The 17,951-nt window shown below is 37.3% G+C and overlaps 1 protein-coding gene across 2 annotated transcripts in view; it reads left to right on the forward strand.

Moving 5' to 3' along the window:
- Positions 1 to 17,951, forward strand: part of grk6 (G protein-coupled receptor kinase 6) — a 107,618-nt gene that overhangs the window by 75,074 nt on the left and 14,593 nt on the right. For both annotated transcript variants that reach the window (XM_073935457.1, XM_684691.10), the window contains exons 8-12: positions 3,241 to 3,381; positions 9,297 to 9,487; positions 9,587 to 9,624; positions 15,420 to 15,509; positions 15,610 to 15,818. In XM_073935457.1, the coding sequence (XP_073791558.1) occupies positions 3,241 to 3,381; positions 9,297 to 9,487; positions 9,587 to 9,624; positions 15,420 to 15,509; positions 15,610 to 15,818 (669 nt within the window). The remainder of the gene's footprint in view (positions 1 to 3,240; positions 3,382 to 9,296; positions 9,488 to 9,586; positions 9,625 to 15,419; positions 15,510 to 15,609; positions 15,819 to 17,951) is intronic.

Genomic DNA, 17,951 nt, shown 5'->3' on the forward strand with positions numbered 1-17,951 from the left:
GTTATTAGTTATAAATCAAACCCTATCTGTCACCGTTTCAAGGTTCATAAGGCTAATATGCTATTTTTATTACGCTATCAGAGGTCAATTTGTCAGACTAGCATACACACACACTGCCAGTCAACGTTGGTGGCAGATGTCCCTACTAGATAACTAACCGCATTCACTTTTTTATTGCTCTCTGCTTTCATGTGGAATATTCTATTGGATGCACTTTCAAGTCATTTTGACTTTTTGTGTGTAAATGTATATTTATGGCCACTTTATTAGGTATGCCTTTCTAGTACCGGGTTGGACTCCCTTTTGCCTTTAGAACTACCTTAATCCATCGAGGAATAGATTCAACAAGGTACTGGAAATATTCTTCTGAGGTTTTGATCCATGTTGACATGATAACTTCACGCAGTTGCTGCAGATTTGTTAGCTGCACATTCATGATGCAAATCATGCACCACATCCCAAAGGTGCTCTATTGGATTGAGATTTGGTGACTGTGGGGGCCATTTGAGTACAGTGGACTCATTGTCATGTTCAAGAAACCAGTCTGAGATTATTTATGCTTTTTGTAATGGAGAGTCATTCTGCTGGATGCTGCTGCTTTATGACTTTTTTCATAAAGGGATGGACATGGTCATCAACAATACTCAGGTAGGCTGTAGCTCTGACACAAGGCTCAGTTGGTACTAATGGGACCAAAGTGTGCCAGGAAAATATCCCCCACACCATTACACCACCACCAGCCTGAACTGTTGATACAAGGCAGAATGGATGCTTTCATGTTGGTGATGCCAAATTCTGACCTTGCCATCCAAATATCGCAGCAGAATCGAAACTCATCAGACCAGGCAACGTTTTTCCAATCCTCTATTGTCCAGTTTTGTTGAGCCTGTGTGAATAGTAGCCTCAGTTTCCTGTTCTTAGCTGACAGAAGTGGCACCTGGTGTGGTCTTCTGCTGCTGTAGCCCATCCGCCTCAAGGTTGGACATATTGTGCGTTTAGAGATGCTCTTCTGCAGACCTCGATTGTAACGAGTAGTTATTTGAGTTACTGTTGCCTTTCTATCAGCTGGAACCAGTCTGGACATTCTCCTCTGACCTCTGGCATCAACAAGACCAATCCCAGTAGATCAGCAGTTTCTGAAATACTCAGACCAGCCTGTTTGGCACCAACAACCATGTCACGTTCAAAGTGACTTAAATCACCTTTCTTCCCCATTCTGAACTGCAGCAGATCATCTTGACCATGTCTACATGCCTAGATGCATTGAGTTGCTGCCATGTGATTAGAAATGCGTTAACAAGCAATTGGACAGGTGTACCTTATAAAGTGGCCGTTAAGGGTAGTTGTGTATATTGTCTTTTATATTTAAAAAAAAAAATGTTGATTGTATTGCTATTACGATTGGATTACAATATTTAGATTTGGCCTCGAAAATAATTAGAAATACAATAAAAAACGATTGTGATATAAAGCTATTCTTTGAAATTATAATGCATTTGCTGTTTAGTATTATAGTTTTAGGATATTTATACAGTTGAAGTCAGAATTACTAGCCCCCTTTTAAATGTTTGTTTCTTTTTTTAAATAATTCCCTAATGATGTTTAACAGATCAAGGTCAGATTTGTCTGATAATATTTTTTCTTCTGGATAAAGTCTTATTTGTTTTATTTTGTTTGAAATAAAAGCAGTTTTAAAGTTTTTAAAAAACATTTTAGGGTCAAAATTATTAGTCCCTTTAAGCTTTATATTTTTTTCAATAGTCTACAGAATTAACCTAGTTAAGCCTTTAAATGTCACTTTAAGCTGTATAGAAGTGTCTGCAAAAAGACCTAGTCAAATCTTATTTACTGTTATCATGGCAAAGATAAAATAAATCAGTTATTAGAAATGAGGTATTAAAACTATTATGTTTAGAAATGTGTTAAAAATATCTTCTCTCCGTTAAACAAAAGTTTGGGGAAAAAATAAACAGAAGGGTGAATAATTCAGGGGGGCTAATAATTCTAACTTCAACTGTAAATGCATTCAGCAAGTAATTTTAAAAATGTTTTGACAACAAATAAGAATTATGGAGAATTATTATTACTTTTGTACAATTGAAATAAAGCTATTCTTTGCATTTTAAATAACAACAAATTTTATTATTTAATTAAGCATTTTTTCTAATAATTTATGAATTGGCTAGATTTTGTTTAAATATTACATAAGTTACTGGATGCTTTTACACATTTATTGTAGTATTATTAATTTAATACAAACTTCTTGAGGGATATCACTGTTCTAAAAGTAAACAATCTATTCTTTTCATGCTACTATAGTTTTATACTTTATTGTCATCATTATAGTATGTGTAATATAGACTTCATTTATTTTCTTTTCGGCCTAGTCCCTTTATTTATCCGGGATCGCTACAGTGGAATGAACCGCTGACTTATCCAGCAAATGTTTAACGCAGCGGATGCCGTTCCAGTTGCAATCCTTCTCTGGGAAACATCCCTATACATTCATTCACACTCATTTACTATGGACAATTTAGCCTACCTAATTCACCTGTACTGCATGTTTTTGGACTGTGGGGGAAACCGGAGCACCCGGAGGAAACCCACGTGAAAGCAGGGAGAACATGCGAACTTTACACAGAAAAGCCAACTGACCCAGCCGAGGCTCGAACCAGCGACCTTCTTGCTGTGAGGCGACAGCACTACCTACTGCGCCACTGCGTCGCCCGTAATACGGACTTGATTTTTTAAATTAAATCATAGGCTGAAAGATATTTTCCATTATGGTATTTAGAATTATAAATGAGGAAAAAATGAGAACATCACTAATAACTTTTAGATTTTTCTTAAAGGACACATTTGCTAAATTGTCAAAAAAATAACACACTTTTTTTTTCCTTACATTTATTAAATTGTATTAATTCTTTTGTCGTGTAAACTATGATTCATATTGTACGATTCAACCTCTTAGAGCAAGATAATTCATCTTAACAAATTAAAGAGAATCAATAAAAAGTCAAACTGCTCCAAAGTCACTTTAATGCAATAACAGTCTTTCTATCCTCCGAAAAAGCATGAAATATCTCTTGTTTTTTTGTTAGTACAAACTGGTTCATTGTGGGGTTTTTTTTCTTTTAAACCCATCCCTTTAACTGTTCAAAATTCTTGAAAGCACAAAGTATTTGAGATGCTTTAACAAAGTCAGAATGAATGAGCCTCTTTTTTTCCCTCCCACTGAAGGTCTGTGCATGTCAGGTGCGGGCCACAGGGAAGATGTACGCCTGCAAAAAGCTGGAAAAGAAACGCATCAAAAAGAGGAAAGGAGAATCTATGGCTCTAAATGAGAAGCAGATTCTGGAGAAAGTCAACAGTCGGTTTGTTGTAAGTGGCGTGTTTTAACTAATCTGGGCGTCTTTATCTTTTGTTGTACCATATACATTTTTTCCTCCCAAAAAATATGAAGTTGCTGTTATTCTGACTTCTGTTTTTGGACTGATTAGCTCATAGAGGTCTGAGTTTTCATTTCCTGTGAAATGTTTGCGGTCATGTCCACATAAAAACGCAAAAATGCACTGTGGTGCATGTTAACACTAGAACTACGATGGTGATCATTTTAAACGTTTTTTAATTTTTGCAATTTAGTAAATTAGTTGAAATAAAACATATCTATAATTCCTGACTTTTACTAAACATATGTTTGTCATTCTAACATTCATGTTTGTGCCATTCTGTTATTTTATTACAAAACAAACAATTACAAAACACTAAAGAGTTACAATTATTTCTACCTCGGACTACCATATCGGTCTGAATGACCTCATGTTTCTTAGGCCGTACTCACACTAGGTACAGTTGCCTCGAACCGGGCCAAAGCACGCTTGTCCCCCCTCCCGTCTCCCCCGACGGCCCGCGCTCACACCATATCGGGCCTCGGCACGCTTACGTCATCGCTGCTGCTCTTTTCAGTGAGAAGCGCTCTCTATGGCAAGCCTTTTTAGCATTTAAATCTTTGTTCTGACTCCATAAATATATTTAGAGATATCTCTAATTATATTTTGACTAGTCATAATTATAATTCCACTACTCAGAATGACAATAGAGATATCTGCAATTACAATTGTACTAGTACGAAATCAGATTAGAGATATCTGCAAATATATTGTGACTAGTCATATTCCTCCATTGACTTCCATTGAAAAATATTTGCAGATATCTCTAAATGAGTTTTGATTAGTCACAATTGTAATTAGAGATATCTCTAATTGAGTTTTTACTAGTCATAATACATTTGGAGATATCTTTAATTCGTCATATTTAGAGATATTAACAAATATGTTTAAAGAGATCTCTAATTAATATACTAATAGTCGAATTACAGTTGTAGATATCTTGAATTGGATTTTTGACTAGTCAAAATTCATTTGGAGATATCTCTTATTACAATTGTGACTAGTCAAAACTTATTTAGAGATATCTGCAAATATTTTTCAATGGAAGTCATGAAGGAATATGACTAGTAAGTCATAATATATTTGCAGATATCTCCAATCTGACTAGTCGAATTATAATTATGACTAGTCAAAATATAATTAGAGATATCTTTAAATATATTTATGGATAGTCAGAACAAGGTTTAAATGCTAAAACGGCTTGCCATACACTCTCACCGCAGTAGCACAGTGGAGATTTCTCTAGTTATATCGTTTCAGTCGTTTGTTACGCAGTGATATGCAGTCAAATAGTTCGCCAAACAGTCCTTAGGGATGCGGTGACACGCAGTCAGATATTTCACCGGACAGATCCGCCACTTTTGGCGCTCATAAACAATCATTAAGCTCTCGTGCTGCAGGAATGAGGAGGTCTGCTGAAGGCGCGCAGCTGACGTGCAGTGAGGAGTTCTCGTCTTTAATAAACTACGGCAGTTTGCGATCACTGAACAGTAAGAATGATTAATAAATCCATATGAAACAACCCCTTAAAAGTCACGTATCGCTTTCAGTTTCGGGCTTTGGCGCGTTTTGCACTCACACACAAGCGTACCGCGCCAAAGCCCAAGTGTACCGCGCTCAGGCACACCTCTTCCAACCGGGCCAGGGCCGGCCAAGTGAACCGTGCTTGAGCCCGATTCAGCGCACTCACACTTCTCAAACGATCCGGGAAACGGGCCTGGGCACGGTACGGATGGCATAGTGTGAGTAGGCCCTTAGTTGTCTGCAACTTTTCCCCGTGACTTTATATATGCGTGCAAGTGATTTACATGTTAGGTCAATGCAAAGACGTGAATAAACATCCTGCAGCATGATTTGCGCAAATGAGGCATCGCAAGTTACGTGATTTGCAGGAATTAACTTCTGAAAAAAATTGGAACTTCAGCGGACATTCGTGCTGCGTTAACTAAACAGGAGCTTGCTCTTGAAGGAGTGATTATGACGTAGCACCTGTTGTTGGTGTTCCAAGGGGAAATCCTCTTGCTAACACTGGACAACAGTTCATTAAACTGGGCTCGGCTCAGTCGGAAGCACAGCTGGAACCTTCTATCATCCAAGTATAATTTCTGTATGAGTTGATGAATGCAGAGCTGGGTGCACCTCTAAAAGGATCCAGTGGATTTAGAGACGACACCGAACAAATCCACGTTGTTTTTCAACATTCATAAAGCACATAAAGCACAACTACTATCTCAATAAAATATATGTTAGCCATTTAGCTACAAAGCTAGAGTCACCTAGAAGATAGAAGCCCCACACAACACAAATCCCCATCTATTGTATTGTGCCTCTGTTGCCTAGCAACTTCCTGCTGTAAAGACAATAACATTCTGTTAGCAAAAACATTACTTCAGATAAGGCTTTCAAAACAGCATATTCAGTGCAGTGAAAATGAAAGTGAGATGCAGACATTCTTGGGTGGTCTTATGTAGCCTAACTATATATTGATAAAAAAGATTGTATTTTTAGGGTGATGACTTAAATTAAATACCATGACAGACATTCAAAGCTTAATTGTAAAACCTCAATAGAATCTCTAAATGTAAATATGATGTGAAAATATGACGTCTTATATGAAAACGGTAAGAAGGACCGCTATGGTAATTCTAGTGGGTAGTTCCAGTGTTAAGAGCATACCGAACCAACAGAGGGAGATGAAAGCATTTTATGCTAGGTTCATGGCAAATGTGGAATTAAGTATTTGTGCGAGTATACTGCATACAAGTCAAGGCTAACATGAGAACAATGGCGGATACCGTCCCACGGTGTGATCGTTCAGAGTTATGTGTGAACCCAGCCAAATTGGCCAATCAGAAAAAAGAAAACGGCGCTCATGCTGATGTCATGATGCAAAAACTCTGGCCATCCCCACGAGAACACTGTACACAGAAAATCTTCACCTTGGCCAAAGTTTTCTGCACGTTTCTGAAAATCTTCAGATACTGTGTTTTCGGTCTTCAGCCCGGTCTTAACTTGAGGTGATCATAACCGTGCATAAACACAGGGCTTCAGCGTCAATGCTTGTTCAAGGGCATGTCTGAAGTTAGGGCTGACGCGATCGTCATAGCGGCATCAGTGAATGAAATAAGTCTGCAATCAGCTACTGTCTGATGCTTCCATTTGCACTTAAAAAGTTGAGAATTTCCTAACTTCTGCTACGAGCAATGTCATTGAATTGGCGCTGACGGATTTACAATGCAGTTCAGCAACACCTGACGCCACCCATTCAAAGTGAATGAGAAGCGTTGACGCTGACGCCCCATGTGAATGGAGCATAAGCATCACTTCCAGATGTTAATGGCTCGTTTCCATTGACTGGTACAGTACGGTTCGGTTCGGGTCGGTACGGGTCACCTTTATCAGGCTTACGTTTCCACAACCAAGGGTACCCTTTTGGTGGGGGTGGTGTAAGGGTGCTTTCACACCTACACTTTTGTTTCGGAACAAATCTCGTTTGCCCAGTTAGCGCGGTTCGTTTGGCATATGTGAACAGGGCAATCGCGCTCTGTTCCGCGCCTAAGTAATCGCTTCGAGATCGCTTGAATGAGGTGGTCTCGGCTCGATTCAAACAAACCCTGGAGTGGTTCGATTGCAGAGAGAAAGCGATCCGATCCGAGCGCGGTTATATCACAGTGTTTTATGGATATGTAATAGGCTTACGGCTATATGAAGAGAGAATTATGAGTATGGCGGGAAGTTTCGAGAGTCTCCGGATGCCCGCAAACGAGTGATGATCTCCCGGTAATCTCGCGTCTCCCTCCCGGTCCTCAAATGGGCATCGTCGCGCACCCTTCTCACCCCTCCCCACCGCATCTCTCCTCAGACACGTTGCGCGCGTGCACCTTGTCAATCATCACCAAACCACCACCTCTCCTGACAGCTTAGCGGGACTCTACAAAATAAACCCTGACACTCTGACCAATGTAAGGAGAGTTTACTCGCACGTGACTTGTTTTAGCTCTTTTGGTCCAATTAGAAACCTTGCAGTGTGAAAGCGAACCGCTCCAAGAGCAAAGAGCAACAATGTAACAATTGTAATCTCTGTTTCGGAACAACTGAATCGATTCACAGGTGTGAAAGCACCCTAAGACAGAAAGTTTCAGTCGCATCATTCTCGCTCAAGGAAATGTTTACAACAAAGCTGTATGGGTCGCTCACATAACATATGAAAAGCACTACTCACAAAACAGATGCTTTATACACTTGTGTATAAATGTTTATTACTAACTTTTCTATGAACAGGATTTAATTATAACTGCAGATCAATGACAGAGCGAAACAGCCTACTGTAACGTCTGTAATTATATAAAATAAATAAATAAATGAACAAATATGAAAACATACAGACCCTTACAGTATCCGATATGTTACTGACTAAAGAAAAACTACACAGTAGACATTTTGTCCTTATTTAGGTTCAAAACAACACAAAATATAGCCCGCAGTCAGTGAAAACCTCTCATCTGTGTCTGTAATCTTCAGCAGCATGTGTAGCCTCTGTTAGGGAGTAATTCCATCATTCTCAGTTCATATTAGTCCAAAAGGAGGTGATAAAAATTAAAACAAGGCAGTTTGTTCACGTTTGCTGAAGAAATAATATGCTCCTTTTTTCCTGCTTCTTTTTTTTTTCGCGCTTTACTCTCGCGTTTGTCAGTTTCTGACAGGATCGGGTTTCAAAAGCACCTCAATTATCAAGCGCACGTTATTATCATCAGCTCAAGAAGTTTGTTATTTCAGATATAGATTCTGCTCTACTCCATGGCTTTGTGGCTGTTCATCAAGATGACGACAAGGTTTGTTTTAGCCCGGATCGACCATGGCTGGTTATTATATGTAAATATAATTCTGCTGTAATCTCTCGGCTGTGTGTGTATTTTAAACATGTTTTTTTTTTTTTTTTTTCATTCTGCTTGTTGCGCAAGCGAATGACGTATCTCTGTAAACCAATAGCGTTCAGCTGGGCGTCTAGCTCCACCTTTTGGTACCCTTTCTCATGCTTGGTACCCTTTCGAAAGGGTGCTGAAAAAGTGGTATGGTACGGTTCGGTTTGGTAAGCTTTTATGGCCGTTTCCACTGTCAAAAGGCGTACCGAACTGTACCATAACACTTTTTCAGCACTCTTTCAAACCGTACCGCACCACTCAGTGGAAACAGGCCATTAGATGGCCCTCCTATCATTTGTCAGTCTCTGAAATGCCCCTCTGCCAATTTGAGTTTGAGACCCCTGCATTAAGACATGTTTTTTTTTTTTTTTTGTGGGTTCTGTTAATTTCATCTCTGAAAACGTCGGCTTAGCACCAAAAAACATGACAGCAACAGGAGCAGAATATGATGCACGTTTGAAGCGCAAATGAAGCGAGTAAATTTAAAATGTGCTACATCTTTCACCAATTTTAGGTGAACAGACTTTCAATTGAGAGACAAAAGTTAAATGAGTTTGGAATGTGGAAACTTAAATAGTATGGTTTTGAAAGTGATCACCAAATGATAATTTTTCATTTTAGATTTTACATACAAAATCCTAATGTAAACATCTAATTAAACAACATGAACCAAAAAAAAAAAAAAAAAAAAAATCAATTAATCAAATAAAAAATATGATGTCCAGTGCCCTTTTAAAACCATACCATTTAAGTTTGTGTTTCCAAAGGTCTGACCTCAAGCACTCTATTTTGAGTTGTTTTGTTTGGCATTTATTCTCAGAAATTACCTCCATTTTTTTGACCCCTTTCCCACATGGGCTGTATAAAACATGGGAACTTTTGTTTTTCTAACTCAAGCGATGTACCTTCCTGTGTTCTAATGCAGGTGAGTTTAGCATACGCGTACGAGACGAAAGACGCCCTGTGTTTGGTGCTGACGCTCATGAACGGAGGAGACCTGAAGTTCCATATCTACCACATGGGGGAGGCAGGGTTTGATGAGAAGAGAGCCGTGTTTTATGCTGCTGAGATCTGCTGCGGGTTAGAAGACCTCCATCGGGAGAGGATAGTATACAGGTGAGAAGATTGTTAGGGAATTAGTAGTATTAACACAAAAATAACTTGTTAATCATGTGGCAGGTGGCAAACTGTGACTATTTGTTCATCTTTTAACAGGGATTTGAAACCGGAAAATATTCTATTGGATGATCATGGTAAGTTACAGGGTGCCAGAAATCATTGAAAATGCTTGAATTTGGTGTTTTCAAGGTATGAAAAGTGCTACGATTATGGGCAGGGGTGGATCTAGGGATTTGGGGGCCCCAAGCAATTCCTCCCATGGGGGCCAACAGTTCTAAAATACACCTTTTGTGCTTTAATTTATTTTCAGTTGATTTATTTAGCAGTTTTTTTCTTATCACTCAATTACTCCTTTTCTGCATTTTGTCTTAATGTAAAATAATAATAACAACGTAAAGCATCTTGTAAATCTTTTTAAATGATTTGTTTTCTTAAAATGAATTCACAACTTGAAATTATATATAAACTATTTCGTTTTTAAAACTAAATCTTAAGAATTGGGTATGCTAAAGTTGCTGTAGTGTACGTGTGTGAATGAGTGTGTATGGGTGTTTCCCAGTGATGGGTTGCAGCTGGAACGGCATCCGCTGTGTGAAACATATGCTGGATAAGTTGGTGGTTAATTCCGCTGTGGTGACCTTAAAGTAATAAAGGGACTAAGCCGAAAAGAAAATGAATCAAATCTTTACCTAATTTGACTGCTGGATTACTCCATGATTGAGGGTGGGGGATGCATCTGCGCAGATGTAATAAACATTAAACATTTATTTTTTTAGACACTCATCATACAAAATATGATAGAAAATGATGTTATAGGTATACTTTATACTTCTAAGTATTTATTTGGGGGCTCTCAGATTTTCTGCAGCCCTAAGCGGCCGCTTATCTTGCTTATTGGTTAAATCCGTCTCTGATTATGGCTATGGCCAAAGTGAAACTTGAAACTGCTTGAAAATATAATTGTGCTACTTACTAAATAGGTAATAATGAATGATTTAATTAAATGAAATAAAATCAATCTTTCTGATTTTGCATAAAATAAAAACTCACTTTGAGTAAACAATGCAAGAAATTACAATCAATTAAACTTAGGATGATGGATAACACATTGAAGATGTGTTAAGAGAGTAAATGACATTAATGTAATGTTCGGCTTGGGGATAACACAACTTTAAAATATATATTTTTAAAAGAATACTATACTAAAACAAGAGGCATTTGATATAATTTAAAGTATGTAAATATGAGAAGTTCAGATGCAAAAGCCGCTAAACGCAACTTCCGCCAAAAAATGAGATAATGACATTGAGTAAATGCTCTAGGCACGTAGTCTATGTTCAACAATTATTTTTGCTTTAAATCATCCAAATCGCAGCATCAGCGCATTCAGAAATAACAGTTTGTTGGCAAAAGCCTCTAAACGTGAGTCTGTCCGACTGCATTATAAAATAAAGAAAACACACTGTGCAGTCGGAAGTGTTTTGCGGAGCAATGCTACTTTGATTGAGTCCGTTTGCAATGTTTACATTTTAAAGCCCAATCCCAAAAATCAGAAATGACAACAGATTAAGATTTTATTATTGTCAATTTTAATGTTATTTTATAATGCACTTACTTTACAGATTTCATTCATTCATTTTCCTTCTGCTTTGTCACTGGTTTATCAGGGGTTACCATAGCGGAATGAACCGCCACTTACTTGACAGATTTATGTGTTTTCAATTTAGGTGCTTTTTGTAATGTGTTTTAGGTATGGTAAAATAATTTTATAATTGCATATTTAGTGATTTTTCAACTAATTACACTGTCTTGTCCCAATTTGCAAAAAAAGCAGAAGTGGATTTTGCTGGTTTTGACACCAAAGAAAATCTACCTTGTTAAAAACTAAAGAATTGCCTAAAGTGACATTTTTGAAAAAAAAAAAAAAAAAAAATTATTTTATTTACTAGCTAATAACCTTCTCATCTATAAAATGAAACTTCTGAACCTAAATATAGAAGCCTGATAGAAAGTACTCATTTACAAAAAAAAAAAAAGGTCTGGTGGGTGGTTTTGTATCTGAACTCTTTAAAGTGCTGGAAATGTCTGAAAATACACTTGGAATGTGCTTAAATGGTGCTTAAATTTGACTTTGGAGAAAGTTAGTAATGGATAATTTAATTTATTTATTAATTTAATGGTGACTGGTTAGATAATAGTAAAACCAATTTCTTAAAGAAAAGTAATAGCATGATGCAGTCACATTTTAAACTGCAGCACTTTTGTTTGCCACAAGAGGGAGTCGAGTTTGCAATATTGCTTTTGAGCTATAAAATCCAGCATCTATATTGATCACATTCTGTCAGCTGTATTTGTGAGTCAGTTTGTTGAAGAAAGCCTGTTAATAAATGAAAAATATAATAAATTAGTAGCATGACAAACTACAGTGTTTACACACTGATGAAACTTGGAAATACAGCTAATTACAACAAATCAGTTAATCAAATCCGTAAAATCAGCCCGGCAAAAATTTAATTAATGAATAAATAAATATTGTCTTATAAATTATAATTCAACTAAACATGAAAGAATTAAAAACAATTAGAGACATTCAAATAAAAAATAGTAATGATTATATATTTATCCTTTTCATCCCCCTACTCATCAAAACATATTGTTTAAAATATTGTTAATAATAAATGTTTTATTGAACAAGAAAAAGCACTTATTATAGCTCATAATTCAGAAATGTATGTTATGATAATAATAATAATAATAATAATAATAAATAATAATAATGATGATAATGATAATAATAATTCCTGACACTCAAAGCACTTTACACATTTTTGGGGGGAAATCTCCTTATCCACCACCAGTGTGCAGCATCCACCTGGATGACAACATTGCATCCATATTGCGCCAGACCACACACTAGCTGATTGGTGGAGAGGAGACAGAGTGATGAAGCCAATTATGATATGTGGATGGTTAGAAGGCCATGATGGACAGAGGCTGGTGGGCAAATTTAGCCAGAATCATGTGGTTATACCATAGACTGTAAAAGATATGGACGTAGTATCCTTGACGTCACCGATAGGTTTCTAAAGAACCCAAAAGAAGCTACCAGTAGGCGTGGCCAACTGACGCCATTTTGTTCGTGCCTCATTGCTAGGGCCAGACGGAATCTGCGGACATTTTTTGCTATTTCTGCGCAGAATTTTGGTAAAAATCTGCAGATTTCTGTGGAATTATTTTGGGAGTATCCACCGGAGTATCATAACTTAGACCTTAATATATTAAATAAAAAGTAATAAATTACTGAATAAAAACTGAATAAATTCAGATTTACACATTTACTCAAGTAAATAAACAGAATTAATGATAGGATAAAAATCTGCAGATATCTGCGAAATTCTGCAGAAAATCTGCGAAAAATTCCGTGTGGGCCTACTCATTGCACCAACCGGGGGATACCAAACAAGGGCAAAGAAGCGGAGCTACAGACGTCTGCTAGCATTTTGCTTCGACAGGCTTTTCTGCTTAATACATCATTACCTGCGACTTGTTTGTGTTCTGACCACGTGTGCTTGGTTGTACACTATATCAATAAAGTTTTTTGACTTTCTATAGCCCACAGCTAATCAATCTGTCAGATTTGAGTGCTTTACAGGTCTGAAAAAAATTATAAATCATAAATGATCTTAAATGAAACCAATACATTTATAGTGATGGTGTATAATTTCACTCACCTGGGAAATGGAGGCCACGTGAAGGGTTTGTGAGCACAAATAAGTGCACACAGCATGCCATTTCATCTGATAATTGTAGGAAATAATTCCTAAAAGCAACTGACTGTGTAAAGCCGCATAAAACAAAACAAAAATACAATGTATATGAGTTCAGCGGAATCAGCTGAGGTGATGGTGACCAGCGAGACCTAGCGGTTACTCAAGTGGCCATGCCCTTAATTATGCAGACTTAATACAACCTAATATAAAGAAAAGGGATGAATAATAAAAAAAATATATTAGCTATGTGAACTGAAGGGCTCTATTTTGACGGTCCATGCGCAGAGCGCAAAATGCAGGGCGCAAATGGTTTCAGGGCGTGTCAGGACGCGTTTTTGCTAATTTAAGGACGGGAAATCTGCCTTGCGCTTCGGCGCATGGTCTAAAAGGGTTGAGTTTATTTTCTTAATGAGTTATAGGTGTGTTTTAAGAATAAACCAATTACAGTCTCATCTCCCATTACCTTTAAGAGTCAGCTGCGTCGCGCCAAGAGCGCATTTACTATTTACAGGACGCAAAGTAAGTCTAAGTGGAAAAAATTAGCATTTCACAAGCAAACAGTTAACAGTTTTTTTTAACAGAAAACAGTTAAACAGAGCATCTACTGCGTGAGAATGAGAGATAATGGATCACTTTCGCTCTTGGATAGGGAAAATTTTACGCACAGACATCAATTAGTCTATAAATAAATACTTTTGTTTGTTAAGCGCAAATATTCGTTTCAAAACTATTTCTAAATTCAGTTTTAATTTCCAGCAAACGAATAAATGAACAATAATGGCAAAATGTGCTCAAAAACCTGAGTTATATCCTAAAACACATGCTTTGACCCATATGGTCCAAAACCTGACAGGTGGGCAAATCTAAGCTTGTTTTTAATAAAACAAATATACATATGGATATAATAAATAATACTGCTAATAATAATAACATTATACAAAAGCAAATTGTTATGAATGAACTGAAAAAGCCTCCCGAGATGAAGAAGACATAAAAGCAGTGATTTTTCATATTTATGTAGGCTAGAAAATAATATGTTTTGTAATATTTTAATCCTTCATATTTATATACTATATCTATTCTTATTATATCCTATATATATCCTTAATATTTAAATTTTTTTCATATGTAAAGATATTTGCCTATTGCTCTCTTGTGCGTATTAAGCAGTATGTAAGCGAGGCGCAACTCTGCGCTGGAGTTTAGATCGGGTTTCTTTTGGTCTAATGAAAAATCTATTATAGTTTCTCAAAATAGCAACGCGCCAGCAGTGCTCCTTAGAATGCCTTCCTTTATAGACCAGAACGCCTATGGGCGCAAAAATGAGCGCTAATGCATTTGCTATGTAAACAGCGTAGCGCAACGCCTCAAAAAGGCTCTTGCGCCAAGCTTAAACTACTAAAAGACTACTTGCGCCACTCTGCGCCGGGTGTATAATAGGGCCCAAAATCTTTCTTTGTACCTGGCTGTAAACATCCTAGTTTCTGTTGTAACGTTGGCCATTTTAAAAATGGTCTCAATAGAAATGTGCTCTATTATGGAGCCAGGACTTGCGGAATTTCGATGAATTGCAGTTTCAGTTACTTCGGTATTTGCTTCAAGAGAGAGAGCGGAAGGTTAATGCTTGGGTTAAACCCCCATACTCTTTTTCGAAGGACATCCTGGGATTTTTTAATGACCACAGAGAGTCATGACTTCGGTTTATAGTCTCATATGAAAGACGGATAAGACCCCATTAAAATACTGGGGTGTTAGGACCCACACAGACCACAGGTTACGCGGCCCCTGCTATCCTCACTAACACCACTACCGGCAGCAACCTAACTCTATCATTTGGTCTCCCATCCAGGTACTGACAGACGCAGCCCTGATTATCTTAAGTGGGTGACCATTTAAGAGTTGTAAACACTGTAAAGCAGAACGTTGTTGTTTTAAATCATTACAATAATCCACATAATGTAAATAATTATGGTTATGAGCTTGTTTTCATGAGCATGTTGAAACTGTCATAATAAAAGGATCTTATTAATGAATCCAAATGCCAGATCCAACATCTGCGATTTGAATATGCGTATTAAAAAATTTGTTTATGTTTCTATATATATAAAGTTTATTATATGTTTTTTTTTTAATTGCTGTGATTTGATGTTTGTCCTCAGGTCATATACGTATATCAGACCTGGGCTTGGCTGTGCATGTACCAGAAGGTCAGACAATCAAAGGCCGGGTGGGCACTGTGGGATACATGGGTATGTACTGAACCATTCCACAATATCGGTATCAACTGGAGTGTTAGATGTAACCTGCATATGTTTGTGTGTGTGTGTGTGTGTGTGTGTGTGGGCGCAGCCCCAGAGGTGGTGAAGAACGAGCGTTACACATTCAGTCCAGACTGGTGGGCTCTCGGCTGTCTCCTCTATGAGATGATCGAGGGTCAGTCGCCCTTTCAGCAGCGCAAGAAGAAAATCAAACGGGAGGAAGTGGAGCGGCTGGTCAAAGAGGTGGAGGAGGAATATTCCAGCAAGTTCTCAGAGGATGCCAAATCACTCTGTAAAATGGTTAGTAGTCGGTTAAAAGGATAGTTTCAGCCAATGCTGACATTGCTACAATCATTTCCTGATCTTCGACTTATTTTGGGGGGGGGTTTCTTCTGTTGAACAGGGTTCACGTGGGTCATGGAATTTCTGGAAAATCATGAATATTTAAAAGGTTTATTCAAGACATTGAAATTGAGTCAGGGAATTTGACATTTTTGTAATAGATAGACAGAATATAGTATAAGTAGTTAAAGGTCATGGAATATGAAGGGTTTTTGTTTGTCATTTTACTTTCCATTTATTAATTATGATATGGGGATGGTTAGGAGGTCATGATGGACAGGGACCAGTGGGCAAATTTGGCCAGAATTCTGGGGTTAAACCCATACTCCTTTTCGGAAAAACATCCTGGGATTTTTTAATGACCACAGAGAGTCATGACCTGGGTTTATAGTCTCATTCGAAAGACCGGAGCTCACTGAGTAGTATAGAGTGCTGATTAATATACTGGGGTGTTACTTTGTGGGACCCACACAGACCGCAGGTTGAGCGCCCCCTGCTGGCCTCTCTAACACCACTTCCGGCAGCAAGATACAGCATGGTGACTAGGGATGGGTACCGAAACTCAGTACTTTATCGGTATAGGTGCTAAATTGTAAAAGACCGAAGTATCGATAAGCTCTGACGTTACCGGTTCTGCTATTGGTACTGGAGAATTATTGCTGAATAAACATTAAAAACAGTAGCATAATTTAACTGACCAAGCTTTTCTAGTTTGCGATATTTGATATTCGTCTACACAGTTGGCAATCTCACATAAGAAATGCTCTTGTTTCCTGCGAGAGTGTCAAGTATAAAAGCCTTCACAGTTCTCAGCTGTGCGCGCACACTCAGCGGAGGCACACACATAGCTCGCGACACAGACTCACACGCACACAACCCTTAAGCTTGCGGAGTAAACCAAACAGGTTGTATTTCCAGTGTGGACAACATCTGTTGCAACAAGTTGTTTTCTTGTATTAGCGGAAAAGCAAGCAATCTGGCTAAGTGAAAGTATCTTTCAAAAGTGCATTAACTGCAGTAAAAAGTAATGAGAAGTTTTTGACTTCCTAGCTACTAACGTCTATCATCCACATTGTTATGCCAGCAGTCAATCACCTTAATTAGTGTAACATTAATAGTTAAATAAACACACGCATTCGGTTACAAGGAATAATGTATGTTTTTCTAGCCTAAATAAACCTTAAACATTAAAAATGCTTTTACATCAGCTGTATTTACAAATATACCCTATGAATAGCCTAATAATAAACTATGCTTATTAAGAATCTATAAAAGCGGCTTATTTTTACAATGCAAGATGTTTAAAAACTGTATTAAAAACACAGTTAACTCCCAAAACACTGTTAACTCGTTTATGAGTGCGTTAATGAAAAATCGTAAACATTTTCTCATTTAACTGCATTTTTTAACTCAAAGAGGGTAACATAATATATACTTTGAGTTATTACTGTAAATAATATTATATTGTGAATTAAAAATAAGGACGTATTTAAAGCCTGTTCAAGTCCACCGTTCCAAGTGTATACTCAATGTAGCAACAGTAGACCTACACATAGGCCTAATATTATTAATGTTGTTTGGCAATATGTTTGAAAATTAACAATAATAATAGCTCATAATCAGGGCCAGACGGAATCTGCGGATGTTTTTTGCTATTTCTGCGGAGAATTTTGGTAAAAATCTGCGAATTTCTGCGGAATTATTTTGGGAGTATCCAGCGGAGTATCATAACTAAAACCTTAATATACTAAATAAAAAGTAATAAATTACTGAATAAAAACTGAATAAATTCATATTTAGACATTTACTTAAGTAAATAAATAGAATTAATAATGAGCTAAAAATCTCCAGAAATCTGTGGAATTCTGCGGAATCTCTGCAGAATTCTGCGTGCGCAGATTCCGTGTGGGCCTACTCATAATACTCATATTAACCTTTATTTTACATCTATAGAATCGTGAGAAAATCGTGATCTTGATTTTATTTGAAAATAAATTGTGATTCTCATTTTAGCCAGAATCGTGCAGCTCTACATCTGTGTTTAATTTAAAAAATCTGGAACATTACCATATTGGTTGATTACACTATTAG

Source organism: Danio rerio, chromosome 21 (genome assembly GCF_049306965.1).
Source record: "Danio rerio strain Tuebingen ecotype United States chromosome 21, GRCz12tu, whole genome shotgun sequence".
Taxonomy (NCBI): domain Eukaryota; kingdom Metazoa; phylum Chordata; class Actinopteri; order Cypriniformes; family Danionidae; genus Danio; species Danio rerio.